The 21,434-nt window shown below is 38.9% G+C and overlaps 1 protein-coding gene across 1 annotated transcript in view; it reads left to right on the forward strand.

Annotated features, from left to right (window-relative positions):
* Positions 1-1,029: 1,029 nt before the first annotated feature.
* Positions 1,030-21,434, forward strand: part of MMP16 (matrix metallopeptidase 16) — a 265,162-nt gene continuing 244,757 nt past the window's right edge. The window contains exon 1 of the mRNA XM_040995311.1: positions 1,030-1,446. Within this exon, the coding sequence (XP_040851245.1) occupies positions 1,315-1,446 (132 nt within the window). The 5' untranslated portion in view covers positions 1,030-1,314. The remainder of the gene's footprint in view (positions 1,447-21,434) is intronic.

The raw sequence follows: 21,434 nt of genomic DNA on the forward strand, positions 1-21,434 counted from the left end.
AGCATCTTTGCCACTCTGGTGGGATGTTTGCTTAACACCAGGACCACCTCTCGAAAGCTCTGTGTGTACCTGTATCCACCATGCATTTGAAAAGTGAGCTTTTTTCTTAACTCCCCCTTTAAAAAAATTGCTATCACCCCACACCACAAATTCTGTGCCCCCTTCCTGATCTAGAGAACGACGAGGCGCAGCAATGAAAGGAGGGATTTTAGGGTTCTTCAGACCCCAACAAAGTTTGGGACATTCGGCTTCCCAAACTTGTTCAGCCCAGGCCACTGATCCCAGGCCCGAATCAGCACCTGAGGACAGAGCACTCCACCCATTCCATGGTCCGCGATCTTCCTTGGCTGCTTCTTCTTAAACCATCAGGCCTGGACCACTCCCTGGCCCCACCCAGGTTCACATCCTGAGCCCCACCCAGTTACCGAGTGGGGAGGGGCGTCCTGATTTCTAGAAGCACAGTGAGTGTGTGTCTGTGTGTGTGTGCGCGCGCGCGCGCTGGAATGGAGGCGCGGTGTTGGGGGGCTAGATGACAGGATGGAACCGCCCAGGTTCCTGGATGCCAGCTTCGGGAAAGCTATGTGGGTGATGCTGTTAAAGGAGCTTGTCTCAAAACAGGCTCTCTTCGCTGGCTAGATACCTCCAGTATGCCATACAGTAGCTGGAGAGCCTTTACCGGAGGTCTCCTTTAAGAAACGCGGGTGCGTGTGTGTTGGTGTGTGTGTGCGCGCGCGCGCGCACGCGCGTGTGTATGTGTCTCGGGCTGTGTCTGTGTGTGTGCGCGCGCGCGCGTGCCCAGGGCCCCAAGAGCCAGGCAGACCCCGGGAAGGAGGAGTTATGTAGATTACGGATGATCATTCCGGAGGCGAGCAAGGAGAGGAGGGAAGGAGAAGCTGAGGAGAAAGCGAGGAGCGGCGGAGGCCCTTCCCGCAGAAACTGGGGGCGGCGGCGGCGGCTGAGGAGGAGTAGGCGGTGGAGACGGAGGAGGAGGACGCACGGGTTGGAGGCGGCTGCGGCTGCAACTCGGTGCTTGGAGTCCGACCTGCCTGTGAACTTGGGTTCCACGTTCCAGGCGACAGACCCCCGAGGATGGTGAACGCCGGCTGCTGCTGCTGCTGCTGCTGACCCTGCCTCCACCGCTGTTTTCCCAGGGCTGCCGAGCACGGGGACCTGGTCTCCTCCCCCGTGCCAGGCTGTAGGTGAACCTGCAAGCTCCTTACCCACCCGGAGGACTTTTTATTATTTTTTTTTTTTTAAAGGAAAAGAGGGAGAAAACGAAGGAGAGCTGGTCCATCTACTGAAGCACAGTTCACTATGATCTTACTCACATTCAGCATTGGAAGACGGTTGGATTTCGTGCATCATTCGGGGGTGTTTTTTTTGCAAACCTTGCTTTGGATTTTATGTGCTACAGTCTGCGGAGCGGAGCAGTATTTCAATGTGGAGGTAAGAGAACCAGGGCTTTCTTCCTCTCTCCCTGCCTGGGTTGCTGCTTGAAACCTTGCGTTCACTCTTCGGGTTCTTGTGGCTCACAGCCCTGGGGGCGCTGAGCACATTGTTTGCTTTGCAGCCGCCAAAACCCTTGCTGAGTTTCCCTGTGTCTTAGGTGATGGATGCGCGTGAGGCGGAGGATCCGTTATCCCCAGCAGCACAAAGCACGATGCTGCGCGCTCAGACACAATTGCAGCCGACCCATGCCTTCTCACCCTGGCGACCGGCTAAGTCGTCCATCTAGCAAACGTTCGGTTTCAGCAGCAGTCTCAGTTTTTGAAGGAGAAAAGGCTCGAGGGAGACAGGCTTAATTGCTTTGGCATCATGTGCTGCCTTGGTGTTGTTTCTGAAATCTTTCTCCCCGTGGTTGGTGTCTAACAAAGGAGGTTAAAAAAAAAAAATCAAAGAATCGGGAGGGGAGTGTGGGAATACTTGATATGTTTAATAACATTACTTTGAGATAAAACACTCTGGTAGACAGTCTCTTTCTCATTTTCGACATAACTTAATACGTTGAAACTAGATCTGGATACAGTGAGGACGTGAAATCCATCTCTGAAGAGTCTTTCTCAGCCCCTCCCCCGCCAATTGCAAATAAACGTGACCCAATGTGATAGTTCTGAGGTGTGTTTTTAATTTGATTTCACACTCTCGGGGCCAGACGGCGAGGTTTTGGACTGGCACTGGCTTTACTTTGATAACTGTGGAAACAGACGACTCGCAGCAAAAGGGAACTTGAGGATAAGGACTTGTCAGACCTCTGCCAAAGTACTCCTCTGTCACCAGCTCAGCGCTGAAAGCGGGCATGTGCCATCAGTCAGCGGGAGTGGGAGCATACCTGAGCTGGAAGCACAAGTTTATCCCATATGCATTAGGATAGAAAGGCAATGGGGAAGTCTAGGCAATATGGGCTCAGTTCGGTTGGGTCTGATCCCTTTGACAGCTCAAAGGTATTATGATTATCTGCCTAAGGAAGAATGTGCATCCCTCCCCCCTTACCTTGTTGATATACTAAAGCTGTCATGGTGTTGGGAGTGTGCGTTTACACAATAGCAGGACCTGTTGCGCTGTGTTTGAGCATGCTTTGTGGAACTGACTTCTATGCAATGTGTACCTAATCAATACCATGTGTGAAGCCTTTTTTTCTGAATGCAACTCTGTTTATACAAACCTTCCTCAGGACTCCCTGTAATGACTGACGGTTAGTTAAGACACACAGTGTTTGACATTGGAAGTATTTGAAAATGGAAGGACCGTTTGCAAAAAACAGTTAAAGAAGTTTGCAAAGATTAAGCATGGCTGTATGACGCCCGTGCCATAGGAAAACCTAAGTTATTTAACCCTTTGGAAAGTGAAACTTTGTCTTTTGGCATAGAAAGAGAGCTGGGAAGGCAAAGTCTTGACTTATTCTTTGATTACAAATTAGAGCTTTGGAAATTGCATACCACAAATGGATTTTTGTACCTAACATTTAACTCAAGATAATTTAATGCTAAAAGTAAGAGGTAAAATGAATTCATAGGCTGGAGGAAGGAAAGAGGCAAACTGTTATTTCTATAATGTTATAGACAGAAGGTCCTATTGCTGAGTAGTGATGGTGGGGGTGATGGGACTGAGCACGGGGGAAGTACTTAAATATCAAATCTCAGGTTCTACCCTGTACGTTAGGAGGAGAAAGGGAGAACCTTGATTGTTTGTTTTTTTGAGGGGAGAGGGGAAAGTCATATTTGTTTTCAAATTGGGGTAAGCATCAGCATTTTGATGATTGCTGGGTGTCTTTCCTGAGGCAAAACATAAAATAGATTGCATTTTTTAATATTAGAATTACTTACTAAGATATTTCTATACAAGAAAAGTTGTACTTTTTAAAGGACAATGACTCAATTTTGGATCACTGTGATCCCTTTCTTGGGACATTTGGTAATAAGTGGTTCATAGAAAAAGAGTCACTTTTCTGTTTTTACAATATGTAGATTGTTCCATCCATATTTATTGCAAAAATTTAAGTCTGATGAACACCCATGAGCTAACTGAGTCCTTACAAATGTTGCTTCAGAAAAGCGGCATTTTTCTTATGTGTCATAATTAGTATGACAGTAGTTTTTTAAGCTGTTGAGCATTTGATTGGGTTTATGGGCCTCTTTATGTGCAATAATAAGCCCCCTCCTCCTGTAATTGCATGAGGGAGTCCTAGGACGCTCAGCATGCTATACAGAACATAGGATGACAGCATGTCTTCTGATACTAATTCCTGCTTGAGTCACTACTATTAGATGTTTCTTGTTCGAAGAAAACTTGGGAACAGTAACCCATTATTTCCTCTATAGAAGATCCACCTATAGTTTGTGTTTCATTCTTGGTTGCACAATATACACACCAGGAATTCCTCATTTGATTGATTCTCAAAGACAATTCTTAAAAGTAATGGTATCAATCATGCATGAAGGTCATAGGATTTTTTTTACTCCTCTCTCCCACAGTAAACCCAACAAGTTATTATACTTGGAACAAAGCTTCAAAGAGATGCTTTGGACTGACAATAAAGATTATAATGCTTTATTCATCACTAAATTTAGTGATCTGTGGAAGCCTCATGCTTTTTATCTTTATGATTTGAGGTTTAAAACCCTGTATTTTCTCCACTGGAGGAATGGTTATGTACAGGTGTTTGTTAACTCTTTCCTGTCTGGTCATTAGGTGTAACAGCATTTAGAAATGTAAATGATCAGAATGAGAAATGCTTTTTATTAAACTGATAAAAGCCACTTTCAGAGAAAGATTACATTTTATTATTCTTTACTTTTTCCTATTATGTAAGAAGTGAATAGAGCATCTCTTCAGTTAAAAAAGGCTTAGAAACTACCAAAGTACTATTATAGAAGAGGTTCAATTTGTTTTTTCTATTTCTGTTTCAAATAGAATAGTTTTTAAAGTTATGTCTTCAGGATACACTCGTTTAAATAAAGTTTTTTTTTGGTATATCGCAGGATTCTGGTTTTGGGAATGATTCTTAGAGTGAAGTAACTAGCGTGGTACATGGGACTTCTGCTGTGACTATTAACTAAAAGTCAAAAACTGGTTTCATTGGGAAGCGTTCTGGATCAGAATGATTCATTGATCAGAGGAATCTACATGATTAACAAAGATTCTATTTTAATATTTACTCTTTGAAAAGTATTTTTTTTCTTTTCAGGGTCCATTATAAATATATGTATTGTATAATAATTACTCTCCAATTTTAGTCATTGTCAGATGTTAAATGAAACAACCAATATTTAGTAACCATGCAGTAGTAGCACACATTTCCAGTGGGAAAAACAAAGTGTGCACAGTCCTCAACAATACATATGTCAAAATGTGAGAACACAATTACCTCTTGGCTAATATACACACAAAAAACCTTGATGAAGTGAAATTAATTTTGTTTATAATTAAACAGGAGATTCTACATTTCAAAAGCATATTTTATGATAAGTATTATGACTTGGAGGTACAGTTATTCCTGCATTTTTTTTCTTGTAGTACATTTATTTCACTGATTTAAGTAAATTCAACTTGGGGGTCATGTCCGAGCATACGTAAAATGTCAGAGTTAACCTTGGGCAGCTTTGTACTATAAATACATTTGTCACTAGACATTCCATATATAAAAATTATTTTACAGGTTTAAAATTTATTATGTCACTTTTTACCTCTTATTCTCTCTTTGCATGAAAAATCAAGATGGGTTAGCTGATTAGGTCATATAAGCATGGTGACACAATGCCTCCTTGAGCTAGGGCCGTTATAGACTACATCTAGTTTTCCACTGAAGCAGTTTATGATCGGTCAATAAGGCTTATGTGATTCATTCATGGAAGTTTGGAATCTTCTCCAAGATTTGTGATCTTAGCAAATCTCCTCTAATATGCTAGCATGGGTCACAGCCAGAAATGGTGACAAGGAGTCCAGAAGCCTTGCTAGTCCCAAGATTCCTCTTCTGCTGCTGCTGGTTCTGTACCGACTGTGCCTTTCTATGTCCAGCATCACCTAGGGAGGTGTTCCTCAGATCTAGGTTCTCCATGACCTTCACAGTGAGCGCACAGCAAGGTGTACTCATTCATGCTACTCCCATAGAAATCCCTAGGCAACAACAGTGCAGGCCACCCCCCTGAACAGCTGGGTTTTGCTTTTTACCTTCTTTCCCCTACACGGAAGGGTAAAGATGGGTTTAAATGGCAACTTTTTAACCTGGATTTAGTTTCTCCATTTCCCTACTCATGCTCTTTATTATTACTATCATAACAAAATTTTAATACAATTGCTTAATGTGGTGCTGCTTTCAATCTGGATGAATGATTTAAATGCTCAATACATCAACATATTTATTCACACATTGAATTGTCTTATTCAGTATGCCTATTCAGATTGGTGAATGAACAATTCACCAATTTTGAGAATGTACAATTTTATAATTTGAGAACGTAAAATCCCTATAAAAGCATCAAACTTTAAAATCAAGGAATCAGTTTATTCCATTCCTTGATAGTGCATCAGGCATCTCTGATCTTTAGCATGCACACTTTAACCTGAATCACTATTTGTCATGTTCCTTTCCACCAATTTTTGTTTTAAATATCTGTACAGGTACTGGTATTCATCAGGTTATTTTTTTAATTGTGGAGGTATATAGTGATAATGAACATGCATCTTTTAATTCAATTACCAGTGTTTCACTCCTTTCTTTTTTTCTTGTTTATCATAGAGTATAAGTTATTCTCTGTTACCTTCATTTTTCATATTGGTAAAATGGGGACATTCAGAGTACTTGCTTGCCTCATAGAGTTGTTTTAATATTTAAGTGCATAAATTTATCATGATATGAAAATAAACTGTATATACGTATATGTATGTATGTATAAATTTATGTATAGTCAGTTTTTCATTTCTATTGAGAAGAGGCTAGCTTTAGAAGGAAAAGGATTTATTTAGCTCCTGGTTTTGAAAGCCGAGTGCCCACACAGCGTTACGTAGGCTTTTCAAGGGCCACACTTGGCTGAATCACCTTACGGTGGTTGGCCATGGTGAGCGCATGTACACGAACCAAAGAGAATAATCAATGTTGATGCAGAAGTAATTGTCGTGATAGTGTCTAATTACCAGAAAATCCATCAGGCTAAGAATACCATTTAGTCCAGGAAGACCTTATTTGAAATATTTCTTCATTTAAAAATGCTGTGTACTAAAAATCAACCAAATTAGCATCCAGTACATTTTCTTCCTGTGGGTTTTTCTTAGACAGTTTAGTTCAGAAATGTGATTTTTCACATTTTGTCTTGTCATCTGTTACTATCATAGAATGTCATGTTAGACTCACACCTTCTTTAACAGCATTGGGTTTGCTGAAATCTGTTCTTTTTTTCTAATACCATAAAATTAAATAGACTTTATCCATCAACACACATTTATTTTATTGCATTAAGGTTCAAGGGCCTCATTTCCATAGTAAGAATGAGTCAATATATAATTTAGACCATTTCTGTGTTGTAATCTATATTTGGAACATAAAAGCCCTTTATGAATTATAAGGAAGAGATCACAAGGGATACTAAAAATGGTGTTCTCCATATTGACAAAATGTAGGTGCAATATTAGGAATGGAAATATGGTGTAATGGAGCACTAGGGGAGAAGTCAAAGATTGTGAACTTCAAATCTGGTGCTTGCACCAGCATAACTTTGAACTTGGGAAAGTAATTTTTTTTCAATGCCTTAGAAAAAATGAGGATTGAATCAACCCTGCTGAGGCCATTTATGAATTGAAATATGAAAAAAATGGAGTTTTATTTGAGAGAGAAGAAGGAATGAAAGGAAATGCACACTTTTCCATTCCCTGGTTTACTCCTAAATTTCCAAAATGTGTGTGCCTGGCTTTGGAGCTGGAAGCGGAGACTCAGCTCAAACGTTCCATCTGAATGGTGGGAATCACTACTGCCTCCTGCGGTCTGCAATAACAGAAAACCGGAATCAGGACCTGGAGCTGGGCACTGAACCTAGGTGCTAGGATGTGGATCTCCTGCTTCCTATCTGCTATCGTCATCACTAAATTGTTGCCACTAAACTTAAAATTTGGCAGCAGATAATTCCTAAGCCCTTGTAATATTGCTGGTGATAAAAGACATACAATATTTTTCTTACAAATTTGGGGCACCTTTATCATTCTGATAGCTCAGTTCCCCTGCCTCCTGGCCTGAGTATCATGAGAAAATACAATCTGTATGACTTACAGCTAATACACTGTCATCTGTGGTAACAAAGGGTCCTTTATTTGGGAAATAATCCTAACTTTCTGATGAGTAGCAAAGTAGCAGCAGACAGATAGATGATATGTAATTTAAAAATCCAATGTAGACCAAGATAGTAAATTTCAAAAATTTAATGTTAAAAAGAAATGGCTTAACGTTATTTTAGAAAATATATAGCAAATAAAAGTGGCACGTCAGGAGTCGGAAAATAAATTGGGATAAGTTCGGCCTCTGAGTTTTAACTGAGTATTATTTGATGGTGGGAGTGTGTCTCAGAATTCAAACCAATCGTTCTACCTATTTATAAGAGACACTTGACTGTAGAATGATATGCTTATGCTCTGTTCCCTGTGCCCATTGCATAAATAATTTGGACACCTACTATTTTAAAGTCGTTTTTGGTTTTCACCATGCCTTTCATTTTGGATGTGAAAAATAATATCACATCCATCACAAAAAGTATGGCTTATGAGAGTGAACAAAATATCCGTGCTCAAAGCCTAAAGTTTGTGGCAGATTTCTTTTGCCTTCTTTTCTCTGGAAAGTTATTTATAAGTCTTGAGGTTATTTGTAAAACCATATTTGATTGTTGCTTCCTGTCATTTAACACTCTGAATGGGTTATCTGTCATCTTGGTGTTTCACCACCAGTTTTTGGCAAGAGACATTCTTGGGTTTGGATCCATAAAGTATTTTGATGACTGTATATCTGATGCTTAGCCAAGCTACAAAGCCTCACTGTAACCCCTACCTTTAATTACAGATGACCTTGTATGCAGTCTTCAAAAAGGTGCTAGAGGGAGCTATTGAGCTGTTTAAAAGCACCAAGGGCTTACAGTAATGGTTTAAAATCAAGGACAATTGGTACCATCATATGTCTTGAAATGAATCACACCCAATCACAGATAGTGTGGAAAATCAATGAATATATACATACGTAAAATGCGTACATATTTCATGTTTTAAGGTAATTTGGGTTTACTAAATAAGAAGTGCTTGACACCAATAATTACATATTGGATTAATGAAGGAAATAGACACTTTTTTGTGTGTGTTTTGGGGGGATGAATATTCTGGTCATGACAGTATGACCAATAATGTTAGATTGTAGTGTTGTGTTATATTTATCTATTTTTATGTGTGGAAGAAGTAAAATTGCACATTTTTTGCAGCTATCAGTGCTTTGTTTTCATTTTAGATAACATAACTAATAAAATAACTGTGGCTTTACTGATTAGAGGTGGGATACTTTTAGTTTGGTAAGTCCTTTTAGAGGAAGTATGGCAAAAACCAAATTTGAAAAAGTCATGAATCTCACGCTGTTCTAATTTTAAATGTTTACAAGAAATGTATTGACTAAATACTTTTCAGTCAAGGATTTAAAATATGTCACTTGTTCTTTTAAAAAAAAGCACAAGAGAAATGATCCATAGAAGTGTGAAACAATGTGGTTTCTTCAAATAGCAGCCTCAGAAATATTCCCAGTTCAACAAATTTTTATATGAACAATGGTGAAGAGAGGGAGATGAAAAAGGTTTGCACTAATGCCTTAGGATAAACCAACATTTAATTAAGATGGTATAATGTACACACAAGCATCATTCAGATTGTCTTTTAATTTTTTTTTTAAATCTAGTCAAATGAGATGCAGATAAATGAAGCAAGAGACCATCCTTTGAGTGATGCGTAAGCCCAAACTGAAATGGAGATTTATAGCACTTTAGATATAAGTGAGGCTGAAGTGGAGAGTTTTATAGTACTTTGTAAATGGTTCTTTTAAAGGGCTGACCTGATACTTTTATGAACTTCACTTCATGTCCCCTATTTGTACACACACGTGATGCCAGCGCAATGCATTCTTGTGCTTTTGCACCCAAATGATGTTGTCAGAATCCAAGATATTGATCAAGCTTTTTGGGGGAGCTTTTGGTAACTGAGTTTCTAACATGTGTTAAAAGCTTCTCATTGTTTGTCAGGAGATATTTGTGTTTGTTTTAGATATCTGATATATGCATACCCTTCATTCTTGATTTTTGGTCAGTTGCCAGCCTATTTTTCCTGTAATTCTGCTTGTGTCTTATGGTTGTGGTCTTTAGGTTCCCCACATCTCAGTTCTACTGCAGAAATGCAGCATTAGTTTTGTGAAAAAGATGATGAAAACCATGTTTCTACCCACTCTTCTTTCATTGTGAGTATGGTAGAAGGATGCAAATAGTTCATAGAAACCGATATGTACTTAGTGATTGGTATGAGCCAGAAATCTGACTTCCACAAATGTCAGCATCATTCACATTAAGTAAAATCCTTTTAGGAATTGTGAATATTTCTATTCTAACAACTCTACTCATACAGTTTACTATTTTGTTCCAGTATGAAAGATTGCATGCAGATGCTTACTTCATGAGTGACTCAAAGTTTTTTCCTGTAGTCTTTGGCTTGTTTTGATCATTTATGTCATGAGTGTTTGACCTTTATTGCTTGTCTGCAGCACAAGTTTTGTATTGACAGAATTGAGACAATGCCAAGCAGTTGCTTTATAAGAAAAAGATGTATTTCAATTTCTTATTCTCTTTGATGACTGGGAATATAAGAATAACTCCATTCTGGTACTATAGTCTAACTAGGACACTCCAGATAACAGTAAAATCTTAGCAACTGTAATTTATTTAAATGCATTATTCTAATCATGAAATTATGTTAATTAACATTGGCTAAATGCTTGTTATGCCCTTGTCAATATTGTGTTTCCTGGAAACACACTTAACTCTTAACAAACTTGTGAGTTTTTGCTACTATTTTTCTTCTACAAATGAGTCATCTGAATCAGAAACCTTTAAATATATACCTGTTTTGAATTTGAAAGGAAGATTTACAGAAAAAGAGAAACAGAGAGAAAGATCTTCTATCCACTGATTCATTCCCTTAATGGCTGCAATGGCCAGAGTTAGTCTATCAGAAGCTGGGAGTCAGGAAGAAGCTTCCTCCATGTCTCCCACAAGCATGCAAAGACCCAAGGACTTGAGTTATCCTCTGCTGCTTTCCCAGGCCATCAGCAGGAACGCAGATCTCAAGTGAAGCAGTCAGATACAAACCTGTGCCAATGTGGGATAACAATGTAATACCAAGGGTTATCCTGTTGAGTCACTGTACCAGCCCTTCACAGCTTAGTTTCCACAGCTGGCAGGGATACTTTGTTTTGTATGGCTGAGATAGAACAGCCTAGAATCTCACGCAGGCAGGATGATTGTGTGATTGTGCAGTTGAACTTCCTGGGCATAAAAAAAAAAAGCTCTAGGCTCCTGGTAAACATGATATGATCAAGTCCCATTGTTTTCATCTTGTGTTGTCCAAACAAAAGATAAGTACTTCGTATGCCTAAGGAATATAATCGTCCCATCTTAAAGTGTTATATTAAATTTAATAAAACCTAAACAGTTGCTGTTTGATTTGGTTGATCATGGTAAATTTTGTGGTGCTCAGTATACTCTTACTCTTTAATACCTATTATGAGTTTTAGTAGGAAATTGGTAACAAATATGGACTATTCTTCAGTTACATGTAATATTGGTTTGGGTATCTTATTCTTGACCGCATTACAGCTTGTCACTAAATGTGATTTTTGGACGATTTAGGAAGATTTGATTACATCTAGGATTTCAAAAAAATTGAGTATTACAGAAAATGTAATGGAAAATCTGTGCCTGAAACTCAACATTCTGTAACCCTGCTGGGGGAGGGGTGTGCATGTACATGGCTACTGAGTGTTACAGGGAGTTAGTTCTGGCATTTTTTAGTTTTATGTGCTGCATTCAGTAGAAATCACAAAGAAATAGGTTTATTTTTATTATTTTGATAATGTCTACTTGTAATATGAAGCAAATTTTCTAAGACATGGAGCCAGTCAGAGATGGATCAGGTTCCTTAAGAGTTAGGGGGCTTAATGTATGGTTGTTATCCTTGTAGTAGATGAAATGGAAACTCCAACAGTATGGACCTTCTTAAGTCCTAAGACTGCTACTATTTGTAAATTTAAGCACTCTTACAAACCATTCCTTAATCTTCCAGATAGACTTTCTAAACCACTTTACATGGGTTAAAATCTGATTATACAGAATCTGTCAGTGTTAAATATACACTTGGTTGCTTTCTCACTTCTCTAGAGGCAGTTTGTGATAAATGCTACGTTTCAGACCTTTGAAAACCATGCTTTAAGCTATTAGCTGTGTCAAGTTCTGTAAACTTGAATGAATCAAATTTCTGAATGGATCTTCCACTTTGCTCATTTGTAAGGCAGAGATGACAATGCCCAACTCCAGGGTTGTCTATGAGAATAATGATTTAAGGCATACTGGTAGTGTCTTAATTTTACTTTTCCTTCACTCTAAAATAAGGTAAAACTAAAAGGAGTAAATATGTAACAGTGATTTTTAAGGCACTTGACATTGAGTGATGAAGGAGCCTTCTGAGCATTGAAAATAAAATGGCATCAACCCAGTTACTATCTCAGCTCACCTCCTTGAATGTGTTTTTTTCAGCAATCATATCTAAAAGGTAGAGCTCAGCATGAACAAAAAACACTGCTTGCATGAAGAAATGGAGCTGGGGATATTTAAAGCCAAGGTAACTATATGTAGGTCAGTAAACCAGAAAGGGGAAAACTTCATGGAAGAAGAAAAAGAGAAAAGAAAAGAAAAAGTAAAACAAGAACTTATGTATCTGCAGAGCGTTCCTTTGAGAATGTAGATGAGAACCGTTCTCTGCCTTCCTGTGCAATGACTCCTAGGAGTTAGGGAAACAATCAAACCGAAGGGTCAGAGTGAATAATGCCTAGTTCTCATGAAGGACTGGTCGTAGTGCGCAAATTCCCCAGCGACGATGGAAAATCTTCTGTTTGGCAGAGCAGTAGATAGGTCCTGTTGCCTCAGAGGTGGGAAATAAATAGCAGTGGAACAAACTCTCTCGTCACTATAAGCAACTTTTAAAGATTATTTATTTTTATCAGGAAGGTATATTTACAGAGAGAGCGAGAGACAGAAAGAAAGAACTTCCACCTGCTGGTTCACTCCGCAAATATCCACAATTGCCAGAGTTGAGCTGATCCAAAGCCAGGAGGCAGGAGCATCTTCCGATCTCCCACATAGGAGCAGGACGCGAAGGCTTTGGACTGTCTTCAACTGCTTTCCCAGACCATAAGCAGGGAGCTGGTTGAGAAGTGGAACAGCTGGGACATGAAACAGAGCCTGTATATGAACCTGGCACATGCAATGTAAGGACTTCATTCACCAGGCTACTGCACCAAGATCAGACAATTTCTAAGTGACTGAACTCCAAAACAATATTGAATGTTTACGGAATACAAAACTATCTAGCACCCAACAAGATAAATTGTATAATATGTTGCATCCCATTAAAAAGATGACAAGCATACACAGACGAAAAAAGAACTCTACAGGGGTCAAATATTCTATACATTTAAACTGATCTCAAAATGACAACAGATCTAAGAATTAGTAGATGATCATATTACAGCAATAAATGTATGTATCTTTTCATATTAAAAATTAATACATGGAAGATACTTTTAAATCCAAATCGAATATCCAGAGGATAAGACTGCAATGTGTGAGAAGAAAAAATAATTTTGGAATTACAAGCAGATTAGACATTACTGAGAAGCAAAAATAGGAAACTCAGGTTGCAATAATGAAAGAATCCCAGAGTGAAATATAGAAAGCTTAAAAACACAATGGTGGTGAGATACCGTCCAAATTCACATGGTTTAAGAGTTTCAGTTTAGGGCCCACCGCGGTGGCGCAAGTGGTTAAAGGTCCTCACCTTGCACGCCCGGGATCCCATATGGGCGCCGGTTCTAATCCCAGTCAGCCCCGCTTCCCTTCCAGCTCCCTGCCTGTGGCCTGGGAAAGCAGTCGAGGACGGCCCAAAGCTTTGGGACCCTGCACCCGCGTGGGAGACCCGGCAGAGGCTCCTGGCTTCGGATTGGCATAGTATCAGCCTGTTGCGCTCACTTGGGGAGTGAATCATCGGACGGAAGATCTTCCTCTCTGTCTCTCCTCTCTGTGTATCCGCCTTTCCAATGAAAAAATAATAAAAACTAAATCTTTAAAAAGAGTTTCGGTTTAAACTTGAATTTGTAAAAAAAAAAAAAAAAAGAAGTCGGACAAAATGATACATTTTCTAATTTGTTGGAAAATATACTAACTCATAGATCCAAGAGGCACAATGAATCCCGAGCACTCAAAACTTGAATGAAACTACCCCAAAGCATACCATCATCAAATGGCTCCGACAAATGATAAGGAAAGTAGTGTCTCAAGCAAATAAAAAAGAGAATGTTCTAAACAGATGAACAAATCAAGGATGAAAGATTTCTTGTTGGAAATAATTCATGGTAATCCTCAGCCAATACTCTTTTAGACTTCTGAACAAAGAGCTTCCATTATCTGGTTATCCCCACTTACATTTACAACATCAAACAATTAAATGAAAAGACAGAAATAAAATTTAAAACTCCCACATGGGATGGAAGAAGCCCATAACCTGCCTTGCAGGATCTAAGGTCATCGGAACCACAACCAGGAGCACTGAGTGGTCTGCAGAATCAAAACAGTAAACCTCCTTCCGGACTAGGGAGAGGAGCTTTCTCTGGTTCTTGCCTGATCCTGACTTTGGGTCTCCACTCTCTTTCATAATGACCATCAGGATTGATCCAGAAACCCCTCAACACAAACTAACAAATAAACAAATAAACAAACAAAAGAAAACCTAGAATAGATGGAGAACAGCAAGGGAAGCTTAGAAACAGGAAATGGGCAGTGGGGATGCACTTATAACTCACTGGGTGGGAAACGAAGATTAGTTATTCCTCACTAGGGTATTGAAGATTTCTCTGCACACCCCTCCTAAAACTGTTCACCTAAACTGTTGACATATGTCTTGTTACAGTTATGGAGTTAGACTACCCAAAAAAACAGCCATGTTCTGCAAAATCATGCTTCAACGCTATGAACTACTAAATACTAAAATTAAAATAGACATGAGACAGCTGAATAGTAATCTATAGCCATTTTAAGGTGTATGGAAGCCAGTTGTATATAAACAAATAATTGTAATGTCAATGTAGAAGTCATAGGATGTGGTTCAGAACTTGCACTCTTTTTTTTTTTTTCTCTCTCTCTCTCTCTTTTAACATGCTGGTTACACAATACCATGTCAACTAATTCGATTACATTATAAATTGTTACTGATGTAATGTTGGGGCTTTCAATTGATTGGGATGATACTCTGTTGGCTCTACCTTCAGACCAGAGATGGTCTCCCCATGAAACTGTTGAACTTATCTGGACAATAAGATGCTGGACTCTAAGCTTTGTAGATGCTTGCAAGGAAATAATCTCAACTGAATTTGACCTGTGGTAATGCAACAAGATGGAAAAATCCACCATGGGGGGGGGGGGAGCGGATTTTTGGGGAGGGGAGGGGGGGAATCCCAGTGCCTGTAAAACTGTGTCACATAGTGCAATGTAATCAATAAAAAAATAAGGAATGGTACAACACTAAAGGCTCCTATACCAAACCTTGAGATTCTCTATTCCAGCACTTACATTGATTTCCTTAGCTTCCTAGAGATACCAAAATGCATGATAAGCAAATATGTAATTTGTCTTTTCTTCCTCACATTTTAAAGTATTTGTCAGTGTTCAGGATGAATACTATGAAAAGCCTTCTTTTATTTTATATCTTTGCTTTCCTAGATAATCACTAAAATTCATTTTGTCTTCTCAACATAAACTTCTTTCTTTCCTTCTCGCTGCGTTAACAAAAGATAGCTACATGCTCTTCCTTGCTTTTCTATCCACAAGGAAAATATTATGGATTATGTAGCCTGCTTTCCTTTTCCTTTCTGATATGCCAATTCATGCAAGGCACCAAAATGCACAATTCTTCACTTCTTCCCCACATTGTCATGCATTGTCAGTGCTCAGTGTGAATACTTTGAAAACTTTTATTTTCTAGTTTCATTTTACTTAGGTAATAATCAACACCCACTCCCTATTCCTTCCTTCCTTCCTTCCTTCCTTCCTTCCTTCCTTCCTTCCTTCCTTCCTTCCAACTTTCCTCCCTCCCTTCCTCCCTCAGACAATTCATACATGCCTAATGTTTTGTCCTTGTTTATCTGGCAAAATGCTTAAGATTTTTGTATTAACACACACAAAACAACTTCATATTTGTAACTTGTGACTTGTGTGAAAGTTATGTAACTATATCCTCACTGCTGAAAAAATAATTCATTTTCAAGGTTATTTATAATAAAAAAAGACTGTGCTTATTTTACTGCATGTGACCTTTTAAAAAAAGTTTTATTTATCTTTATTGCAAAGTCAGATATGTACAGAGAGAAGGAGAGACAGAGAGAAATATCTCCATCGGATGATTCACTCCCCAAGTGACCACAATGGCCAGTACTGCGCCAATCTGAAGCCATGAGCCCAGATCTTCTTCCAGGTCTCCCATGTGGGTGCAGGGTCCCAAGTCCTTGGGCTGTCCTCGGCTCCTTTCCCAGGCCACAAGCAGGGAGCTGGATGGGAAGTGGAGCTGCTGGGATTAGAACAAGTGCCCATATGGGATCCTGGTGTGTTCAAGGCGAGGACTTTTAGCCGCTAGGGCATGGCGCTGGGCCTACTGCATGTGACTTTTACAGATTTTTAAAAAGAGGAATTGCTGCATTATTGACTCCAACCTTTTTTATAATTTTGGTAGATACTGCCAAACTGATACCCCTAAAATTTGTCAATTTACTCTCAACCAGCAATACCTGAGCACACTTGATTCCTCACACATTTGCCAAGATTTATTATTTTTACTTTTAATCTGTGGTAGTACATTAATTTTAGCATATTTCATCTTATCTTCTAGATACATTTTAATTGCTACTATAAGCAGAAGGTTAATTCTGTATTAATTAAAGACTTAAATAAAAAATAAAGGACATAGAACAGTAGGAATATAAGCAAGGGCTATAACCAAATAATTAAATAAAAAAATAGTTAATTCATTACTTTAAAATGCCCAAAGATCATTAGTAGTATAGCAACATATCATGAACAGTTTGACGACAATAATAAAACTCAAAGACAAAATGATATTGATAGTAATACTATTACATACAGTCATTGCTTCTGTTTTAGTTAACTAATTTTTTTAAAATACTTATTTAGTTTTATTGGAAATGTAGGTTTACAGAGAGAAGAGACAAAGATCTTCCGTCCACTGGTTCACTCTCTGAGAGACTGCAGTGGCTGGAACTGAGCTAATATGAAGCCAGAAGCCAGGAAGTGGGAGCTTCTTCCTGGTCTCTCATGCGGGTGCAGGGTCCTAAGACTTTAGGCTATCCTCTAATGCTTTCCCAGGCCATAAGCAGGGAGCTGGTCAGGAAGTGGAGCAGCTGGGACATGAACCAGCATTTGTATAGGATCCTGGAATGTGCAAGGCGAGGGTTTTAACCACTAGGCTAATGTGCTAGGCCCAGCTGATTGATTTTTTTTCGAAAAGGTTTTACCATCTCTCAAAGTAGAAGAAGCAGTGTTTGTCTCTTTGTTTTGGCTTATTTCTCTCAACATGTCATCTAGCTGCAACCACTTTGAGGCAGAAGATAGAATTTCATTCTTTTTTATTGATGAATAACGTTCCATTGTGTGTATACCACATTTTCTTTATGTATTAATGTTGGACATTTTGATTGATTCCGTATTTTGGCTATTGTAAACAGTGCTGGTAGAGACATGGTACGCACATCCGGTCACATGTGTTCATGTCTTTTGAGTTTACATCCTGCAGTGGCATTGCTGCATTCTATGACACATCTGTTTCTAGTTTCTTTAGAGAAATCCTCATACTGTTTTCCTCAGTGTACATTCTGAATTAAATTCCCAATAAAAGTGTTGCAGGGTCTCTTTTCTCTTTCTTCTCGCCAGTATTTGTTACTCTGTCTTGGACAGTGGGCAATCCAACAGGGGTGAGGTGATTTTTCATCGTGATTTTCACTAGCATTTCTCTTATGGCCATGGCTAATGATATTTAGATTTTTAAAATGCAGGTGTTTGGTGATTATATTTCCTCTTGAGAATTGTTCTTCAATGTCCTTTGCCCATTTCTTCACTGGGTTGTTTCTTTTTTTTATTGCTGATATTTTGTGAGTAGTTCATATCAACAGGAGAGTCATTATTTGTTGGACAAGTATCTTGCAAATATCTCTTTCCTCCATTTTCTGGGGGTGTGTCTTCACTGTGTTGATTGTTTGCTTGACTTGCAAAAGTTTCTGAGTTTGATATAGTTTTACTTTTATTGTCTGTGCTTTACGGATTCCTTGTTTATTTATTTTGAAATGCAGGTCTTATTTATTTGAAAGGCAGAGTGACATACATGGAGAGACAGAGTGGGATCTTTAACCTTGTTGACTCACTCCCTTGATGGGATAACCGTGGATGAGCCAAGCTAATGCCAGGCACCTGGTGCACCCCAGGGGCCTCCTGCTTGGGTGCTAGGGGCTGGAGTACCCTGACCACCTTCTGCTCTTCTCTTCCAAGCACATTGGCAGGCTGCAGGATCCGACCCACAGTAGCCAGGACTGGAACGAGCCCTCTGATAGGGGATACTCATGTTGCTGCTTATTCTGCGTTGCCTCAGGGCTGGCGCCTGAATGTTTCTCTTACTGATTTTCGTTTTTACATTTATTGTTCTGTTTATTGTGAACAAATTTCCTCTTTCTTTTTTGAAGCTGCTTAATGTAAGTTTTAAACATGTTTTTTTTTTTTTCTAGAACTTTTAAGATCCATTCAAAAAAACTTAAGCAGTTTTCTGGGACTGTGGTGGCTTAGACCTACCAGCAAGCTCCAAGGTCACCAAGGGTGAGGCAAAGGGGCTGTTTGGCCATAAGAAACACCAGACACAAGCTGGTATGGAATGTTCACTTTATTAAACACAGGTTACAACTTCTAAAGGGTAAGAAAGGGGAGAGCAGGAGGGCGTCTTCCAGCACAATCCCCCACCCCATGTCATTGGCTATATGACATGTCTATTTCCCTTGACCTTCTAGCCATGGCGGTGGAGCTTCTTGTGGAGGCCTGGAAGCTGTGCGTCAGGTCATAGGGAAATAAGGTTTAGGCACGTCCACTAGGCAACAGTGCGAGGTCTGGGGGCAATTGCTCATGTAGGACATTTAAGGTGTGTGTTTGATTTGAAAAGTCCTATTACAGAGACGGGGGAGAGACAGCTAGATCTTCCATTTATTTGTTCATTCCCCAGGTGACCTCAACATATGGGACAGAGCTAGACTAAAGGCAGGGGTCCACACTTCCATGCACAAAGTATTGAAATGCTTGCCTTCATTTTCATCTAGAAACTTTATGGTCTGATGTCGTAAATTTAGATTTTAGATCCATCTTAAGTTGGGTTTAGTATGTTGTGAATAGCTCGGATCTAATTTTATTCTACATATGTACATTCAGTTTTGCCAGCACCACTTATTGAAGATGTTATCCCTTCTTCAACATATGGTCTGGATACTTCAGTCAAAAATCGGTTGATTGTACACGGATTACATTCTGGGCTCTATATTCTGTCAGATGGATCTGTATGTTGTCTCTTATTCCAGTCATGCACAATTTTAATTACTACTCTTTTGTAGTACATTTTGTAATCAAGTATTCTGATGCCTTCAATTTGATTTTTTTTCTTCATGATCACTTAGGCTATTTTTTATCGAATCTTTTGTGATTTCATATGAATTTTATATTTTTTTTCCAATTTACTAAAGAATGACATTGAAATTTTGGTAGGGATTATATTGAAGCTGTAGATTATTTTAGATGGTAGAGCTATTTGAATGATACTAATTTTCTAAATCCATGATTGAGGGACACCTTCCTATTTTCGTGTTCCTGATAATGTCTTTCACTAACGTTTTATGACTTTGAGTGTTGAGCTTTGTTATTTTTTTTTTAAAGTTTACTCCTAAAACATTTGATTATTTGTGGGCATTGTGAATGAGATTAGTGTGTTGAGCAAGGTCAACACCGATGTATAGCCAAGGTACTCTTTTTTGTGTGTTTGTCTTGTAAACTGCAGCTTTATAGATTTGGTTTATCAATCCTAACAGAGTTTTGTTGGAGTGTTTAGGTTGCTCCATGTACATTATCATGCTATCTGCAAATTTAAAATATATGCCATGCATGGTGCTGAATTTATCTTCCACAATTTTAAGTGTGTCTGTTCTTTTTTTCCCCATAATTCTGTGTAGCTTCTTGAAGTTTGAATAGCTCTATTAAATCTTAGAGAAGGATGCGATGACACCATTTTGTTTTTCTTTGTTAAAAAAAAAAAAACAAATAATGACTAGATCCATTCTTTCATGGACATTTTATTCAAGATTCTTATTCAAGATTCTTGGTCTATGCAATACAAAGCCTATTTGAATATCTTAAGCAATGTGAAGAGTTTATTAGAAAACATCACTGCAGTTCCCAGATTGCTGGGAAGGGGGGAATGAAACCAGCCTGGGGTACTTGTGGGTGTCTGAACCTGAGCTTCATGCGGAACTTTTCCCTGTATCCCGGATTTTAACCATTAGTTTGATTCATTTCTTCTTGCTATAGATTGTCTCTCCATAGAATGTAGGTATCATTTGGCACTTTTTTTTCTTCCATCTAGGAAAAAAATAATTCTCTGTAACTTCAAGAATTACACTCACAGGTCCACCGTGAAAGAATACTACTACTAATAAAATAACATCACTATTATCTCAGTTTGGATCACTGATCTTGCAGGTGGAGGTAGTTTGTGGTGAGCAGGACGAGCAATCCAACAGTCAGATATACAAATGTGGAGAGTAACTATGTGCTCAGAACACTGAGAAAGCAAATTGGACAGCATTTCAAAAATTGACGTCTGAGACAGATGAATCGATAGATTTTCTTTCTGCTCTTACATATTTTTTTCTGTTTCTCTCCTTTTTCATCTCCAACTTGACACCCTTCCACTGCACATATGCAATGGCTTTCCTCTCTTTTTTTTCTTTCTTCTTCCCTGTCATGAGAATACTACACACTTCCTCAAATGCAAAATGGCAAGTTGCCTTCCTAGAACAGACAGGAAACAGTCAGCGTGGACTCACATGTACCTTACTAAGTAGGACACAGAGATTAGTTACTCCTCACTAAGTTATTGAAGATTTCTCTGCACACCCCTCCTAATACTGTTCTGCGCCTCAACTGTTGACGTATGCTTGTTAGCGTTATAACCCAATTTGAACTATCCTAAAATTCACCAAGTTCACTAAAAATCATGCTTCAATACTGTAAGCTGCTAAATAGAAAAATGAAAATAGACACGAGACAGCTGAATAGTATCCTATAGCCATTTTAAGGTGTATAGCAGCTGGAAGTGTATAAACTAAGATTGAAATGTCAATGAAGTAGTCACAAGATGTGGTTAAGAACTTGCATTTTCTATCATATTGGTTATTCGATATCATGTCAGTTAACTGCATGATGTTGTAAATTGTTGTTAATGTTATGTTGTGGCTTTTCATTGGAGGGGGTGATATTCTGCCAGCTCTGCTTTCAGACCAGAGATGGTCTCCTCAA

The sequence above is a fragment of the Ochotona curzoniae genome, unplaced genomic scaffold, assembly GCF_017591425.1.
Source record: "Ochotona curzoniae isolate NIBS_2020 unplaced genomic scaffold, NIBS_Ocur_1.0 contig_1071, whole genome shotgun sequence".
In the NCBI taxonomy this organism is placed as follows: domain Eukaryota; kingdom Metazoa; phylum Chordata; class Mammalia; order Lagomorpha; family Ochotonidae; genus Ochotona; species Ochotona curzoniae.